This window comes from Anthonomus grandis, chromosome 4 (assembly GCF_022605725.1).
Source record: "Anthonomus grandis grandis chromosome 4, icAntGran1.3, whole genome shotgun sequence".
NCBI lineage: Eukaryota > Metazoa > Arthropoda > Insecta > Coleoptera > Curculionidae > Anthonomus > Anthonomus grandis.
The window spans coordinates 555,469-573,009 of record NC_065549.1 but is presented as its reverse complement, the minus strand read 5'-3'; the positions used below and the strand labels follow the sequence as shown (position 1 = coordinate 573,009).

The window sequence follows — 17,541 nt, the reverse complement described above, 5'->3', positions numbered from 1 at the left end:
GATTTTCGCGCCTTTAGTTATAACGTCATAAGCGTTGACAGTTATTACGTTTTCAGGCTGGCATGACTGATGTGAATTGACTAGTAGAGATTATGACGTGACTCGATTAATTTATTTATATCAAATTATGGATTTGTAACCGAATTTTTAAACCGAATAAAGAGTTTCATACATTTTATATATTTTAGTTATCTTGTTAATCCAGTTGCATATGCAGAAATAACCTGACTGATTTCAACTGAAATTTGTATCTAGAACGTTAATAAAAATCCGATCTTGCACCACTATAGGGTGACCTAATATTGTGTTTAATAACATTGTATTTGAACGACCACTCTAAACCCAAAGCAATTTCAGATTAGAGTGGAGAAAGGGGTTGTAACAATATATAGAAGCGCCGCATAAGTGATTTTATTATTGAGGGTGTAATGCGCCAATATTTCTCAATTTAATGGTCGAACGGCCCCCTAAAATCGATTTTATACTATAATAATAAAATAACTGCGAGGCCGTAAAGGGGCGAACAATCAAGTATTTGCAGCTATTTGGGAGCGACGACCTAAAAATCGCGGTTCAGTAGGTCAATTTTTAGTTCTTCCGCTCAAGTTTAAATATCAAAAAAAGAAAAAACAAATTTAATACACCTAATAAAGTCTTTAATAGTTTGTTTTTTTTTCTTAAATACAATAAATATATTACAATGATAAAAACAATGAAGAGGACACAAAAAAAGGGAAACGTTGTCAATTTATATGCAACTTTCTTGTATCTTGTTCGAGGTGGTGACCACTTCGGGACCCCGATATTTGTGGGTCAGGGTCTGGGACCCCGATAACATGGTGGGGGCGGGAACGGGCCTCGGCAACGGCCTTTGTAAACTACGATACATCATCTGGAAATAAAAAGAAAATATTGGAAAAGGAAAGTCTAAAAAATGTATTGGGCGAATTATGTGTATAGAGTGTAACAAAGTCGATTTTTACCTGTGTATCGTTATATTTATTTTTATTTAGAATAGGTCGAGGTGTACTGATCCTTAGCTTAGTTATGAAAATGTAAATACGTTAATTATTTTTATACTTTTTGTACTGTTTATTTTGTAGTTAGTTAGGTTTATTTGGGGTTTAACTTACATACATGTAGGTTAATATTTTAACCTGCATATAGAGAATGTCTGAAATCTATTTACCCACGATTTTTTTTCGCCCCTGTAGGAAATTAAGATAAAAAGTGTTCGTTTGGAAATACTAATTTGGTTGACAATATTGGTAGATGTACAGAGTGTTTTAAAGACAAAGTTTTTATTGTCAAGTAAATTTCTTTTAATGGAACGGCCTGTATATTTTACCAAATTTTTACTCTTTACTTAATTCTAGATTAAAAATATATAATCCATGATACGTCAAATATTGTATAAATTATTAAATTATTGATTAAATTTGAACGCTGCTATAAGAAATTCCTCTAGCAGAACGACGTAATATGTAATAAAACTTTAATTTATAATTATATTTATGTATTATAATATAAAAATTTAATTATTTATATTTAACAAAGTATATTAAAAGATTTTTCTTTAGGAACAATGGGAACCTAACTACTTGAATGGCGAAATATGGAATGAAGCTGGATTGCCCACAAATAATGAGATTTGAGATTAGATAGGAAAAACATTCCATAATATTTAAAATTGTTAAGAAATAAATAAACAATGTAAATACCTATAAAGACACTTTTCTACAAATTAGGATAATTTTACAAAATAAAAAATGTAATTTATAGCAAATACAAAAATGCAACGATGACTTCGTTCTCGAAAATTTTGATTCTTGCATGTAAATCTCAAAATCTCAATCTTCCAAAAAAAAACTTGAATAGTAATAGATATTACTTATTGTGGCATCAAAGCTTAAAGCTGTCCAACACCTAATACATCACATAATAGTAATATATTTTGGTATTCACTGTCAGTATTAGACCTGTGCTATTTTCTATTCGTTTCTATTTCATTGAGAGATAGTGTTTTCCTACTTCAATAATGGTGCTCCATATTCTTACTGTGGTATTTTTGAAGCACACATTCAATATCTTTTTGAACGCTTTTTCCAATTATTATGTTTCTCATGCAATTTGCTCCACAAATTCGCGCACATGGACTGGGTTCGGTTTGAAGCGGAATACACTCATGCAGTTTGTACAGATTTATCACTTCATTTAAATAAATATTTTTAGTAGTGGCAAGTGATAAGTGATCGTGTTTAGTAGTGTAAGAATGTAAGTAAATTAATTGACTAATTTTGTGCACCAATTCACACCTTGACAAACAATAAAAATGCTGCAGTATGAATGTATTTTGAATCAGTTTTATTGCGAAAAAAACGTCTCAGATAAAAGTTGTAATATGAAATAAAAGTATATTTCTGGCGGATTTATATGTCTTGCAGATGGGAGTGTCAGGGAACCAGGGAACAAATATTTAATGTACCCCAACTTATTGAGATAGCCCGAGAGTCTAATATAACGACGTATTTGTGCTTTGTAGACTAGTCCAAAGGCTTTGATACAGTTAAATGAAACGCACTTTGAGAAACGTTGAAGATAATGGGAAATGCATCTTTATCTGCTCATATAATGTCTATACGAATCAAATATTGCAAAAATAAGGATAGACGGCTTATATTCTGATGGATATAAGAAATTAAACGTTGACTAGCAATTGCTAGAAGCTCAGTCATGAAAAGACTCCACATTTACTAGGAAAACAAAGACTTAAATATTGCATTGCAACCCATGCTGCTGAAACATGGATGGTAAACATGTTTGATAGAAGAAAAATTGACTCCTTTGAGACATAGAAGGATGCTGTGCATATCCTGTATGAACTATAAGAACCAATGATTTAGAGAGACTTGGACCATATGTTAGGAAAAGTAGATGGAAAACAAGCGAGAGGAAGATCAACAAAATGAATAGACCAGATAAAAGTGAACGAACCATTAATTGAAGTGAGAAGATATGAGTTCCTAAAGACCATATTTTAGGATAGAGAAGCTTGGAGAGCGACAGTGGATACCGTTACATCATAGATCCTGTCTAGGATTAAAGGATGGAGAGACAATAATACAAAACAGATCTGGGTCTGCTATTATTTTAAAATATAATGAAGGAAAGTCCCGATGAACCCGCAAATTTTAAATCTATACTTGTCTTGGAAATGGTTTATAATAATTAAAAGGCATTTGAAGTAATTTTTAAAATTCCAAGGGATTTCAAATGTTATTTCACCTTTTAGAGTAGTTATTTCTTATATTAGGATTCATATATTTTAGTATTTATTTACTTATTATTTAAAATGTCACTATACAGTTAAACCAAATAGTACAAGAACATCTTCAAACTGGGACTGCATTAATAAGAAAAAACCAATTGTTTTCTAAAGATGTTCAAGAAGAAGAAGAAGAGGGAGAAGAAAAAATGTCGAGATTAGTAAAATTCTCCAAATAATTCTTTGCATGCATAAATGCAGTTCGATCATAATTTATCCGACGACTCTATGATTGAAATAGCTGCAATAATTTAGTTTTCTTGGCGGGATCTTGAATCATTGGTTATTAACGAAGTAGTTACAAGATATTGACATATTTTTAAATAAAATAGCATTGAAATTTAAACGGCGCTGTTCCAAAGACAAATGCATTGCATATGTTGTACCATATGCGGATTATATAACGCTAAAATATTCATGAATGCTTCTTACTAAGCCCTTATAAAAGGATATTAAAGCTCTCGTATCAATTATTAGTCTTTAGCTTCTTTTTATGAATCACATCATTGTGCCTAGATGCTTTGCATATAATATTATCCAAGTGCAGATTTAACTCATTTTGCCCCAATGATGCATTTACGCAACACCTAATTTATTTTTTTTTGCCGCAGCTAATTATTTTCTGTTTGAATTATCTAGTTTATTTTAAGAGAACTACAATGCAACTTTAGGAAAAACCTGGAAATGTTTGTTCTTTTACCAAATCAATGTCAAATACGGCAAGACGAATTGTAGTACAAAAATTTTCTTTTTTTCTCGCTGTATATTAAATTCTAAAAAAAATAGTTTCGAGTTTATTTTTTTAAAGCAAACACTGTTTTCTTCAAATATGAACATAAATCCTTACAGTACATATGTTATTACGAATCAGTTATCTTTATTAGCGATAAAAAAAAATGCAACAAAATCTGCTGTTGCGAAAACGCATCACTGGTATAAACCATAAAACAACATGTGACTTTTTCACGTTTGAGCCTGTCAAAAAAGGAATAATAGTCGGGAACTAAAGTGCTTAGATTTGTGTTTTACGGTTCGTGTCGCCGCGTCGTCAAACAAGTTTAAAATAGCTTATAGGCGGTTTCTTACTCAAAAAGAATTAGTAGAAGCTATGGAGGAGATTGTTTTAGAGCAAGAGGAAGGTAAGTTATAAACTTAGTGATATTTATTTATTATGTTCCACAAAATTTAAATTTGTTTTATACATTCGATTGTTCCTGTCAAAAATTGTTTTGGGGTATATCGATAGGGTTTTTTATTCCACCAGACCCTAATGTCCTTACCGACGAAGAGACCTTTGATGCGAAGTAGGGAAGCCAAAAGATATAGCAGGGACATTTGAGTTACAGGGTCCCTCAGACAAGGAAGCTGAGACAGTGGGCAGTGACAAAAGGTCTAAGAAGGATCTGCCAATTTCGCCAGGTACTTCAAACTCGCCGGACTTTCAACAGAATTTGATTGACGATTCGTCCGACGATGAAACGCTTGGTGCCTTATTTCGGTAGGCACTCTTGTAAGATGTTTTTGAAGAGCAAGCCCGTTCGATTTGGGTTTAAAATTTAGTGTCTTTATTCATCTGGGGGGTATCTTTTTTATTCTTTGCCATATGCAGGACTGGACCCCAACAAAAAGTACTCTTCAGTCTGCTGTCGGTAGTAGAAAAGCCTATAAACCACCAAATATTTTTTGATAACTTTTTTTCCTCATTTAAATTATTTGTACACTTGAAAAATAATGGCTTTTTTGCTACTGGTACCATCAGGGACAACAGAACTAACAAATGTCCAGTTGAAGATCCTAAGTCGATAGGAAAGAAGGACCGTGGGACCTATTCAGCGGCATATGACAAATTATCAAACGTCTCAATATTTCGTTGGAACGACAATTCGGTGGTGACTGTTGCTAGTAATACTTTTGGCGTTGAGCCTATTAGTCGTGTGAAAAGATTTGATACGAAAAAAAGAGTTGATAAGTCTGTTCCTCAACCCAATGTTATATCTTAATTTAACAAGAATATGGGGGGAGTGGATTTGCACGATAATGGCATCGCCAATTACAGGTGTAATGTACTGGGAAAAAAGCGGTGGTGGCCTATATTCGTCAATGCATGGAAATTTTATAACATTTTCAATGATAGATCAATGTCGCAACTTGATTTCAAATCCTATATAGCACTTCGTCTTATAAAAACAGAGAAAATCACGGTAATTAGAAATCTTGCAACAGGAATCAACGAATTACGTTTCGACAATATAGGCCATGTGTTGACCCATAGTCCTGACAAGGCACGAAGGAGGTGTCCAATATGTCACAGTTAAACTGTATACATGTGCCAAAAATGTCAAGCGCATCTACATACTACTTGCTTTGCTGAGTATCACACGGCGCCATAAAACGTAGTACCAAATATTATATCGTATCGTCCCACTGATGCGTTTTCGCAACAGAATTTTTTTTCAAAAATATTGAAATAAAATTTCTATATAAGTGTTTAATTTTCTTATTATTTTTACCCTCGGGCATAAATGGGTTAAGTTAAGATCTTTGTCAAGGATGACTACCAAATCACTAATTTTTTAATCTTGGTTTTTTTATTACGTAAGTGTGCAGTTGAAGAATTTCATGGACTTACACTTGGAGACATTCAATGTGAGATAATTCTTATTAAATCACGTAATAGAACGATCCAAGTATTCCTGCAAGCTTGTGTCTGTACTAACTGCACTGAAGAATTTCAGGTCATCGGCATGCCGCTTAACACAAACTATCCTCAAAACATCCAATAGAACATTGATAAAAAGTGAAATAAGTGCAATTCTGAGGACTCTTGCTACACTAGAGACCGTTCATACAATAGAAACAAATTGAGTGCGGCCCTATTAATATGACTCTTTTCAGACGTAAAAAGAAATATCGACACGAGTTGATGACAGCTTTCTCCACAGGACTGATACTATCGAAAGCCTTTAATAAGTCTGCGTAAAGGAGGTCTACCTGACAGCCCTTCTGAGGAAGTTTTGATAAAAAGCCAGGTTAGAATTTTCGTTAAAAAAAGTTATTCAGGCCTTTTTATTTATTTTTTACTGTCTGCTGTGTAAATTTGAATATTTAATGAGGAAGAAATGTATTACACTCTGCACGTATGTACATTCTAAGTTAATATTAGGAATACACTTACAGTTTGATTAGGGACATGGTAGGGTTCTTTGGCAGAATGTTTGAAGGCGTATCCTTCGCCTTCGTCATCGGGGTCGTCTTCGTGGTCACGCCCACCAGGCGGTTCGTATTCGTATATTTTCATGAAGCTACGTTCTAAAAATAAAAAAAAAATATGCATATAACATACTCGTGAAATTCTAACTGGATGACATTGAAATTGAATGAGCAACATTTTAGTACAGTATTCCAAGTTTCTAATTCCTAAATCAATTGATTCGTCTCCTCACCGTATTGATTCTGGATAATATCCGGATCGGTGGCCTCGATCGTATTTCCGTTTCGTATCGCTTCCGCTCTTATGGTGTGTCCAATAGAGTTACTCGAAGACCGTACTCCAGTAATAGATCCGTCGACTATCAAATCGTCCGCGTTTATAACCGCTTCCATCGGTAAATGTTTTGTACTATTCGGATCGCTTCTGGAAAAATTTAAAACCTTTGTTATAGGATTCTCTTTACCAAGAACTGTAATAGTACGTCGAGTTTCGAAATATAAGGACCAATATAATACGATTATCGTGCTCTCTATTTCGAATCCCTCAAGGGCCGCCTGCCGCTATTCAACATCCCGGTAATATAAAAGTTGTTTATTTCAAATTTAAACTTTAAGTATTTTATTCAGAGATTGTTTCCGAATATTCAGTAATGAGTTTTACCGTTTTCCATTACCCCCGCGCGGAGGAATAAATTTTCAGTTAATTCTCTTCGCTATAATGTAAAAGCTTTTCAGTTTCCGTTATGGAAGACTGTTTTCTTTTTTTTTTTTTATTGTTTTTGTGAAACGTCGACTGCGGTTTGAGTTTTACCTTCCAAAGAAACGAGGATTATTTAATAAACTTTTGTCTTTACATAAAAATTATAGTAACTAATGCAGAGCAGTAAATAATGGCTTCAATAGCTTTGTAAAAACAAATAAATTGTAAAAAGTGCAGCAGTAGGAACACTGTAAGTTCCTTTTATTTATATTTTAAAGGTAGCGCACACCTTTATTTATTGACATCAAAAACTAAATGCATGTTGTTGGTATCATAATAATATAACACAGAACGTGAATTTTTTTATGCCGGCATTGTCGCACATTGGTGAATAAGATTTTCGAGCAAGATTAAAAGCAAAAGCAAAATTAACCGGATACCAAAATTTCCTGAGATGGTACTTTAGTTATGTCAAATCGACATATAATTATTGTGCCCGATGTGATGGTTATAAAAACTTGTAGAAAATATAGAGGCGGCTAATTAAGCTTCATTTTTTAAATAATAAGGTTGTGGTTTCTACCGCTTTTCATAACTCAGTTACGCCTTGAATCATCTTAAAATTTTACTTTTCTTAAGTAGTTAAACCTACTAGAGACGTGAAGCACTATTTTATAGAAATCGTTACAGATTCTTGGTTTTCAGATAGGTTTAAAGGTCAGAAACAAGGTAAAAAGTGCGTTTTTTGGTTTCTACCACATTTCATGATCCAGTTACGCCTAGAATCATCTTGAAATCTTACTTTTCTTAAGTAGTTAAACCCACTAGAGACGTGAAGCACTATTTCATATCGATCGTCATAGATTTATGGTTCTCAGATAGGTTTAAAGGTCAGAAAGTGTGTAAAAAGTGCATTTTTTGGTTTCTACCGCATTTCATGGTCCAGGTATACCTTAAATCATCTTAAAATTTGACTTTTCTTAAGTAGTTGAACCCACTAGAGACGTGAAATACTATTTCATATCGATCGTCATAGATTTACGGTTCTCAGATAGGTGTAAAGGCCAGAAACTGGGTAAAGAGTGCATTTTTTGGTTTCTACCGCGTTTCATGGCCCAGGTATACCTTAAATCATCTTAAAATTTCACTTTTCTTAAGTAGTTGAACCCACTAGAGACGTGAAATACTATTTCATATCGATCGTCATAGATTTACGGTTCTCAGATAGGTTTGAAGGTCAGAAAGTGGGTAAAAAGTGCATTTTTTGGTTTCTACCGCATTTCATGGTCCAGGTATACCTTAAATCATCTTGAAATTTCACTTTTCTTAAGTAGTTAAACCCACTAGAGACGTGAAATACTATTTCATATCGATCGTCATAGATTTACGGTTCTCAGATAGGTTTAAAGGTCAGAAAGTGGGTAAAAAGTGCATTTTTTGGTTTCTACCGCGTTTCATGGCCCAGGTATACCTTAAATCATCTTAAAATTTGACTTTTCTTAAGTAGTTAAACCCACTAGAGACATGAAACACTATTTCATATCGATCGTCATAGATTTACGGTTCTCAGATAGGTGTAAAGGCCAGAAACTGGGTAAAGAGTGCATTTTTTGGTTTCTACCGCGTTTCATGGCCCAGGTATACCTTAAATCATCTTAAAATTTCACTTTTCTTAAGTAGTTGAACCCACTAGAGACGTGAAATACTATTTCATATCGATCGTCATAGATTTACGGTTCTCAGATAGGTTTGAAGGTCAGAAAGTGGGTAAAAAGTGCATTTTTTGGTTTCTACCGCATTTCATGGTCCAAGTATACCTTAAATCATCTTGAAATTTCACTTTTTTTAAGTAGTTGAACCCACTAAAGACATGAAGCACTATTTCATATCGATCGTCATAGATTTACGGTTCTCAGATAGGTGTAAAGGCCAGAAACTGGGTAAAGAGTGCATTTTTTGGTTTCTACCGCGTTTCATGGCCCAGGTATACCTTAAATCATCTTAAAATTTGACTTTTCTTAAGTAGTTAAACCCACTAGAGACATGAAACACTATTTCATATCGATCGTCATAGATTTACGGTTCTCAGATAGGTTTAAAGGTCAGAAAGTGGGTAATAAGTGTATTTTTTGGTTTCTACCGCATTTCATGGTCCAGGTATACCTTAAATCATCTTGAAATTTCACTTTTCTTAAGTAGTTGAACCCACTAGAGACGTGAAATACTATTTCATATCGATCGTCATAGATTTACGGTTCTCAGATAGGTTTAAAGGTCAGAAAGTGGGTAAAAAGTGCATTTTTTGGTTTCTACCGCGTTTCATGGCCCAGGTATACCTTAAATCATCTTAAAATTTGACTTTTCTTAAGTAGTTAAACCCACTAGAGACATGAAACACTATTTCATATCGATCGTCATAGATTTACGGTTCTCAGATAGGTTTAAAGGTCAGAAAGTGGGTAATAAGTGTATTTTTTGGTTTCTACCGCATTTCATGGTCCAGGTATACCTTAAATTTTCTTGAAATTTCACTTTTCTTAAGTAGTTAAACCCACTAGAGACGTAAAACACTATTTCATATCGATTGTCATAGATTTATGGTTCTCAGATAGGTTTAAAGGTCAGAAAGTGGATAAAAAGTGCATTTTTTGGTTTCTACCGCATTTCATGGTCCAGGTATACCCTAAATCATCTTGAAATTTCACATTTCTTAAGTAGTTAAAGCCACTAGAGACGTAAAACACTATTTCATATCGATTGTCATAGATTTATGGTTTTCAGATAGGTTTAAAGATCAGAGACTGGGTAAAAAGTGCATTTTTTGGTTTCTACCGCATTTCCTGGTCCAGGCGCACCTTGAATCATCTTGAAATTTCACTTTTCTTAAGTAGTTGAACCCACTAGAGACGTGAAATACTATTTCATATCGATCGTCATAGATTTATGGTTCTCAGATAGGTTTAAAGGTCAGAAAGTGTGTAAAAAGTGCATTTTTGGGTTTCTACCGCATTTCATGGTCCAGGTATACCTTAAATCATCTTGAAATTTCACTTTTCTTAAGTAGTTAAAGCCACTAGAGACGTGAAGCACTATTTCATATCGATCGTCATAAATTTATGGTTCTCAGATAGGTTTAAAGGTCAAAAAGTGGGTAAAAAGTGCATTTTTGGGTTTCTACCGCATTTAATGGTCCAGGTATACCTTAAATCATCTTGAAATTTCACTTTTCTTAAGTAGTTAAACCAACTAGAGACGTGAAATACTATTTCATATCGATCGTCATAGATTTATGGTTCTCGGATAAGTTTAAAGGTCAGAAAGTGAGTAAAAAGTGTATTTTTTGGTTTCTACCGCATTTCATGGTCCAGGTATACCTTAAATCTTCTTGAAATTTCACTTTTCTTAAGTAGTTGAACCCATTAAAGATGTGAAGCACCATCTCCTAGCGATTGTCAAAGATTTTTGGGTCTCAAAGGGGTTAAAGTTCAATAATTGGGTAAAAAATTACTGAAAAAAAAAAGAATTTGTGTACGGTTGTTGGAGCAGTTTGTAGGATGCCTGGAAGTATTCCAAATGAAGCTACGATAGCCATTAAGGCGTCAAAATTAACCTCAAGTTTCTGGAAGAAATAATATAACTTTTCCAAGTTTTAATAAAACTGGCAAATAGTTTTTTCTAGTGTTCTTTTTTTTTTCAAAAAATTCATCAAAATTCGGAAAACTATCCCTATATATGTAGTACCTTCGAAAGGTACCAATTTTATGCAAATATTCCGGGTATCTAGAAAATAATTGCAATAGAGGATTCTGTTTATGCCAAATTGCTCTAAAAGTGTACCAACCTGTCGAAAAAGCTTCTGAACCCCTAATATGGAAAGTGAAGGAGTCAGAAGTCAGAAGGAGTCTTTAAATTTACTCTAACAAACATCGTTATTACATTAAGGTGGATTTAGTGGCCTTAAGTACTGTATATGAAGATGGAGAAGTAAAATTCATGGTTTTTAAAACAATTGGTGATACTGAGATGATATTAGGTTAATATATAAAATGAAAAATTAGGTTAAGTTAAATTTTTTTAGCCAGAAAGTCTAAGACAACTACATAGGGTGATAAACTTTTTTTTGAATTTTGATCATAAATTTAGCATTTATTGTTCGTTTTTAACAAAATTTGGAATAAGGTTTTATTTTTGTATGGAAAATCTTAAAATCAACTTTTTTTTTTTAATTACGTCATTTAGGACGCCACTAGCAACATTTCGATTTTCTGTAAATTCCGAGTCTAGACTTTAATTTTTTTATTGGAAATATTAGTGCAAATAACAGTTGCGCTTAAAATAAAATTACTATTAATCACCCTTTCGAGAAAAAATACCTTTATAGACTATATAAGTTGCTTTATAATACTGAATTAATGATAAAATACAAAAGTAAATTAAAAATAAAAAATGATGAATATTTGTGAGTAAATGATCAACATGACTTCCATTTGTCTCAATTCATTTCAAAATTTTTTTACTACACATTGACCGAATCTTAAAAAATAATTAAAATGACTCAGCAGCAGTTAATACATTTACCATTAATTGCTCTCCTCTGTTTATTATATTTTCGTAAATACTTTATTTCATGTATCCTCCCTCATTATGCAAAAATCTAATGGATTATCAGTACATTATCAATACAAAAGTCAGTTTGTAGGTCTATTTATTTGTCTACATCTCTCGCGATTTTTTGTTACTTTGATGTGATCTGTTTTGTTTCTGGTCTTGTACTTTTTATAAGGTGCATTGTTTTTTTTTTGTAAATTTTTACCTCTGTCGACTCATAAAAGCTTGTTAATATAATTTTAAAAAGAAACTCTAACTAAAGTATAAAGAATAAAGATTTTGTTAATACTATTTAATAAATTGTACTACAAAATGATCAATGTGTTAATTGGAAGAACTGCGTGTGGATAAAAGACTTAATATATAAATTTAATAAGAAAATAAAATAATCACAGGTTCGCGAAAACTACAAACTTTTATCTTTAATAGTAAATGATATAACCAGCAAATCTTACGAAAATGTAACATAATATATACCTAATGAGAATTTTTTTCTAATTATCTTTACCTGTGGCAAGGTCTGCTGTAGTGTTTCCTGCAAAGGGCGGCCAACACCATACAGACTCCTGTGGCTAAAATACCTGCCGTACCCAAAAGGCCCATTATCAAGGGACTTATTGGCATACTCGCTGTTGAACCTTTAATTAAAAAAAAAAGACATTAAAATCCACTTTCATGTAACAAATATCGTATTACAAAGATTGACCAAAGTCTATATTTTTCAATGAAATATATAAGCTGACTGTGTATTTCTCACGTAATGGTAGAGTGCGGAAAGGTTCAATCGATCCGAAATTATAATATTCAATTTTATTTTCGGATTGCGTCGCTTTTCGCGAAATTGTAAAATAATGATTTCTCAGCTTTCTTGTTTGCCGATTCTCCCCGTCAAGTTTCGTTTAAAATTCTGCAATTTAGCTTCGATGCACGGTTATTGTTTTATCATCGACTCGGATTTTTTACTATTTTCCTTTTATTATATTGAGATATAATACAAGGAAGTACTTGAAAAGAGCAGCTTTAGCACCTTATATTTTATTGCATTTACGTGGAAATGTAAATAAATTGTAATATATAGGATTTTTTTGTGCTTGTGGCAAATTTTACATAAACCATAATAAAAAACAAAATATATTGAACATAAATCTTACATAAAACACGATGATTTTCAAAAATCAAATATTACAAGAAATGGATAATAAAATGAAAATTGGACAATAAAAAATAAACCAATTTCAAAATTACACAAATAAAAGGAAACTGTTTCTCCTTAAAAAGTCATTTAGATTTTTTTTTTAATTAATTGATAATTGGACTATCTATATTTTATTCATAAATTTTTTATTGTTGAATTATATTAGGATTACAATTTTTAAATATTAAAAAAATAATCTTTGTATTTTGTTTGTTACTTTTCGAGGCAGTTTCTCATACACAAACAAGGGTCAATTTAAAAAAAAAGCTTTTGATCAAGGGGTTCTGAGCATCAAAGAGATACAAAAAAGATAAGTAGTTTTATATATTACTTTGATAAAGGTAATTTGCTTTAACTACCAAAATATTGGTTCAAATAGGTTTACTTAGTCAATAAATAGGTTCTTCGTTCTTTCCAATTCCCATAATAAATAAAATAAGGTAAGATATTCAACAGAATAAACCAGCTCGATCGATAGATAAAACCTCAGCTCTTGGGTAAATGAAAAAACTTTTATAATTCAAAAATTATTTTATTTAATAATTATTAAACTAAGATTGAATAAACTATAATAAAAGGTATCGTTGAAAATCATATTTCTTCTAAATACGCGAATAAATATATTTTTCATAATTTAGCGTTAGATATAGTGTTTTTTAAATTAATATGTATTAAAATAGTGGCGTAATAGCCAATAAAATGGGTAAATAATAATTCATGTATATCGTTACATAATTAAACCAAACGAGATATTTTAAAATTTTATGGGAATCAAAGTGACGGCTAGATTTTATTATTAAATTTAGGCTTGAATTTGGTAACATTTGCATAATATTTGACCAATAATATGGGACGATTTAGAGGAAAGCGCAAAACCTAAATTGAGTATAAGACCAAAAGGCTTTTTTTTAATAGACAACCTTGTGCAAACTTAACAATAAAGATTTTCAATTTTTAAGACGACAAAATTATAAAAATAAAGAATTTGCATTAAAGCGAAAACACTTTTGACCAATTTAATCAATACCGTTTTTCTCTGTAAAAGCTTTACTACGAATAACATTAAAGTGAACAAATTTAAACCTTACAAAATCTCTTAGACCAGGACGTTCAATTATTAAGATTGGGGCTAAATCATCCTAAAATATTTAATTTTAATTCAATTATTATTTCATAAAACCTTTAAGTATGGTATATTGTATACTATTTAAAGATGTTTATAAAATACGTCGATACGATTGAAATTGTTTTAATAACTTTACTTGATTTTTTTTTTTTAATTTGCAGATATATTTTAATTTATTATTAACACGTTGACTGCCAAGCATGAGATAACTCGTGGTTGTCAATCTATAGCGAGTCGTCAGCCACGAGTTATCTCGGTTTTGACTAACGGTTTTACGGCGCCCAGTACGAGTAAACTCGTCGCGTTTGCGTTGAAATTTGTGGTGCTGGGCGCTCGCAACAGACCAGTTAAACTCATTGTGGCGTCATTTTTAAATTATATTTTCATCTTGTTTAGAACAGATGAAGCAAAATGCAGTGACACAAGAAAAAATTTTAAATGTTTTTAGTTCCAACAAAAAGCTGAAAAAAATAAACTGTGCCTTAAAAATAGGGATGCTAGTGTTTAAAAAAAAATTATAATAAAAAAAATTGTCTAAAAAATCTTGTTTAGTCATTTTGACTTAAGGTGGTAGTCCTTGAAGCAATTTTCCACACATAAGGCTGGTTTTTCTTCACAGACAGGACAGAAATAACGTGTTTCCCCTTCGAAGTTTATTCGAAGTACATATACGGCAAGGTCTTGTAGGTCGTTGTTTTTTTTCGGTTGGTGGTATACCTTCCAAATAGTAAAAATCCCTGCTGAACTTTTATCACCGAGAAGTGTAGACACAAACATCTCTCCAAATTTTAAAAATTTTATTCTGCTTCCGGTCGATTCACGATACAGCAAGTAAGCGTTATGTATATATATTTCGAGAATATGCAATGCAATCTTTTTCGGCCATCTAATGATTTTTCTTAGTGAGCTATAGTAACTTAGCATTTGATCGGACTGGTCGATACCTGACATTCCTGCATTGTAGTCCTTTATTATATTAGGTATCACAGAAACCTTTCCATTCCTGTTGCGCACTTCAATTATTTGTACTTTGTGCATATTTGAAATCGTGGTTGGGCGCCACAAGAAACTTCTGCTCGGACACGCCCGACTACGAGATAACTCAAAAGTTGTTTTTTTACAAAAAAAAATAAATATAACATATAATATTAAAAATTTTGATTTGCAAGCCATTTTGACTAATTATTTCAATTTTGATATAGTGGCGTCTGAGAATGGTTTTTATGTAAATGTCATGGCAGTCAACGTGTTAAGGGCTATTTTTCGATGTACAAAGAAAAAAAGTAATTTTTACCAATGGCGTCCTTAAGGGATTTATAGTAAATATTATTTAAAGGCAAAAGGTAGATTACATTGCATTTTTCTAAAATAACTTTTATTTTTTAAATCCTTTTAATTTAGTTTTGAACAAATTTGTATTCTTGAGGTTTTGTACTTGTATATCTTATTTGGTATAATTATTGTTACAAACACGTTAATGCATTTCCTATTTTTTTATAGATTTCTTTGTTTATGATATTCCGATATCACACTATAACATTATAGGTATACAGTAGTGGAAAAAAGTAGAGCAACATTTGAAAATACTTTATTTTTTCAAGCAGTGAATGTAAACCAAAAGTAAAATTAATTCCAGTAAATTATTATTACACAAGTAATTTAATATTAAGAAAAAAAAACATGTTTCCTTGTCCTTAGTATTTTTGTATTAAAAAATTGTTTTTTAGGTGGAAAAAAGTAAAGCAACTTTTTTTAATAATCGTTTATATTTTATTTCTAATAAATAAAAAAAAACATAAGTTAATATTTTGTAAAGTACCCGTTATTCTTAATTACATCATCACAACGTTTTGGCATCGATCTTATTAGCTTAGAAATAATCTCTGGATCCATAATCACCCATGCTTCCTTCAATGCTTCAAGCAATTCTTGCTAAGATTTGCCTCCGATTTTGGAATTTAAAATGTCCCACAGATTCTCAATTGGATTGAGATCAGGGGATTGTGAAAGCCATTCCATTACATTAATGTTTTCCTTTCTGAACCAAGCTTTTACGAACCGAGAAGAATGCTTGGGATCGTTGTCCTGTTGAAATAAATGTCTTAAAGGCATAGGAATCATTTGGCTCTCTAATATGTCCTTATATTGAAACCGGTCCATTATACCTTCTATTTTATACAGGGGGCCCATACCACAGCCCGAAAAGCATCCCCAAACCATTACTGCTCCACCACCATGTTTCACTGTTGGACAGGTATACTTGGGGTTGAGTCTTTCATTGACAGGGCGTCTAACATATACAATTCCATCACTTTTCAACAAACAAAACTTGGATTCATCGCTCCAGATTGCCTTCGTTCATCAATCCATCGTCTATTTTTTTTGACAGCAGCGGTTTTTTGGCAGATCTTCTGGCAAATAACTTAGCCTCTAATAGTCTATTTCTCACCGTCCTCGAAGTCACGTTTACTCCAAGCTCTTCGGATATGCGGTGCTTTATCTTATTGGATCCCAGAAAAGGCGCATTTTTAGCAATTTTGATAATTTGTTTATCGGTATATGGAGTGGTTTTTCTACGTTTCCCTGACCTTTTCTTAACAGATAAATCGCTATTTATATGAAACTGCTTAATTATACGAGACACGATAGATCTATGTAACCTAAATGTCTTTGCAATAGCAATCTGATTTTGACCACTTTTGTATAAATCAGTAATTCTTTTTTTAATATCGACAGATAAATGTTTACCGCTAGGCATCTTAAGCAGCCAAATAGCGTCAACTTATCAGTTTAAACTAACACTAAGTAAAATATTTTGCATGATTTGAGAAATATTTCAAAAATGTTGCTCTACATTTTTCCACTACTGTACCTACATGTATGAAATAAATATCGTATCCTACACAGTGGCATAAGGGTTGTGTTGATAAAAAACAATATTTGTGCAATAAATATATATTCAATATTTAATTTATTAACACTGTTTATTTAAATTTGACATAATTTTATATATACATATTTAGTGGAAAAAGAGCGGAATTAGATTAGATAATAACGAAAAACAGTGATTTTTCAGAAGAATTACATCAAATATTTGAGGTGTAGAAATCGAGTTTAAAAACTAGATATGTAAATCCCGTGGCAATTTTTTTAAATGCGGAAATTTTCTCCATTTTGTAAACAGAATCGTATATGATATACGTATATTCTATAGTTATAAATTTACCTTGATACGGATGATAAATGTATCAAAACCGAAAATTTTATAAAAAAATTGTTGAATATATTATGTTGCTTCTGCTAGTAGATAGGATACCATAACAGGATATCATACCAGCAATATTCAAGCCTTGAGCGCACCAATGAGTAAAACAGTA

General features: G+C 32.0%; 1 protein-coding gene across 3 annotated transcripts in view; it reads right to left on the bottom strand.

Annotated features, from left to right (window-relative positions):
- Window positions 1–634: 634 nt before the first annotated feature.
- The window catches only part of LOC126734893 (hemicentin-1), a 393,008-nt gene continuing 376,101 nt past the window's right edge, over window positions 635–17,541 (bottom strand). For all 3 annotated transcript variants that reach the window (XM_050438722.1, XM_050438723.1, XM_050438725.1), the window contains 4 exons: window positions 12,352–12,481; window positions 6,769–6,959; window positions 6,501–6,634; window positions 635–892 (listed from right to left, as the gene is read on the bottom strand). In XM_050438722.1, coding sequence (XP_050294679.1) covers window positions 749–892; window positions 6,501–6,634; window positions 6,769–6,959; window positions 12,352–12,481 — 599 coding nt within the window. In that variant the 3' untranslated portion in view covers window positions 635–748. The remainder of the gene's footprint in view (window positions 893–6,500; window positions 6,635–6,768; window positions 6,960–12,351; window positions 12,482–17,541) is intronic.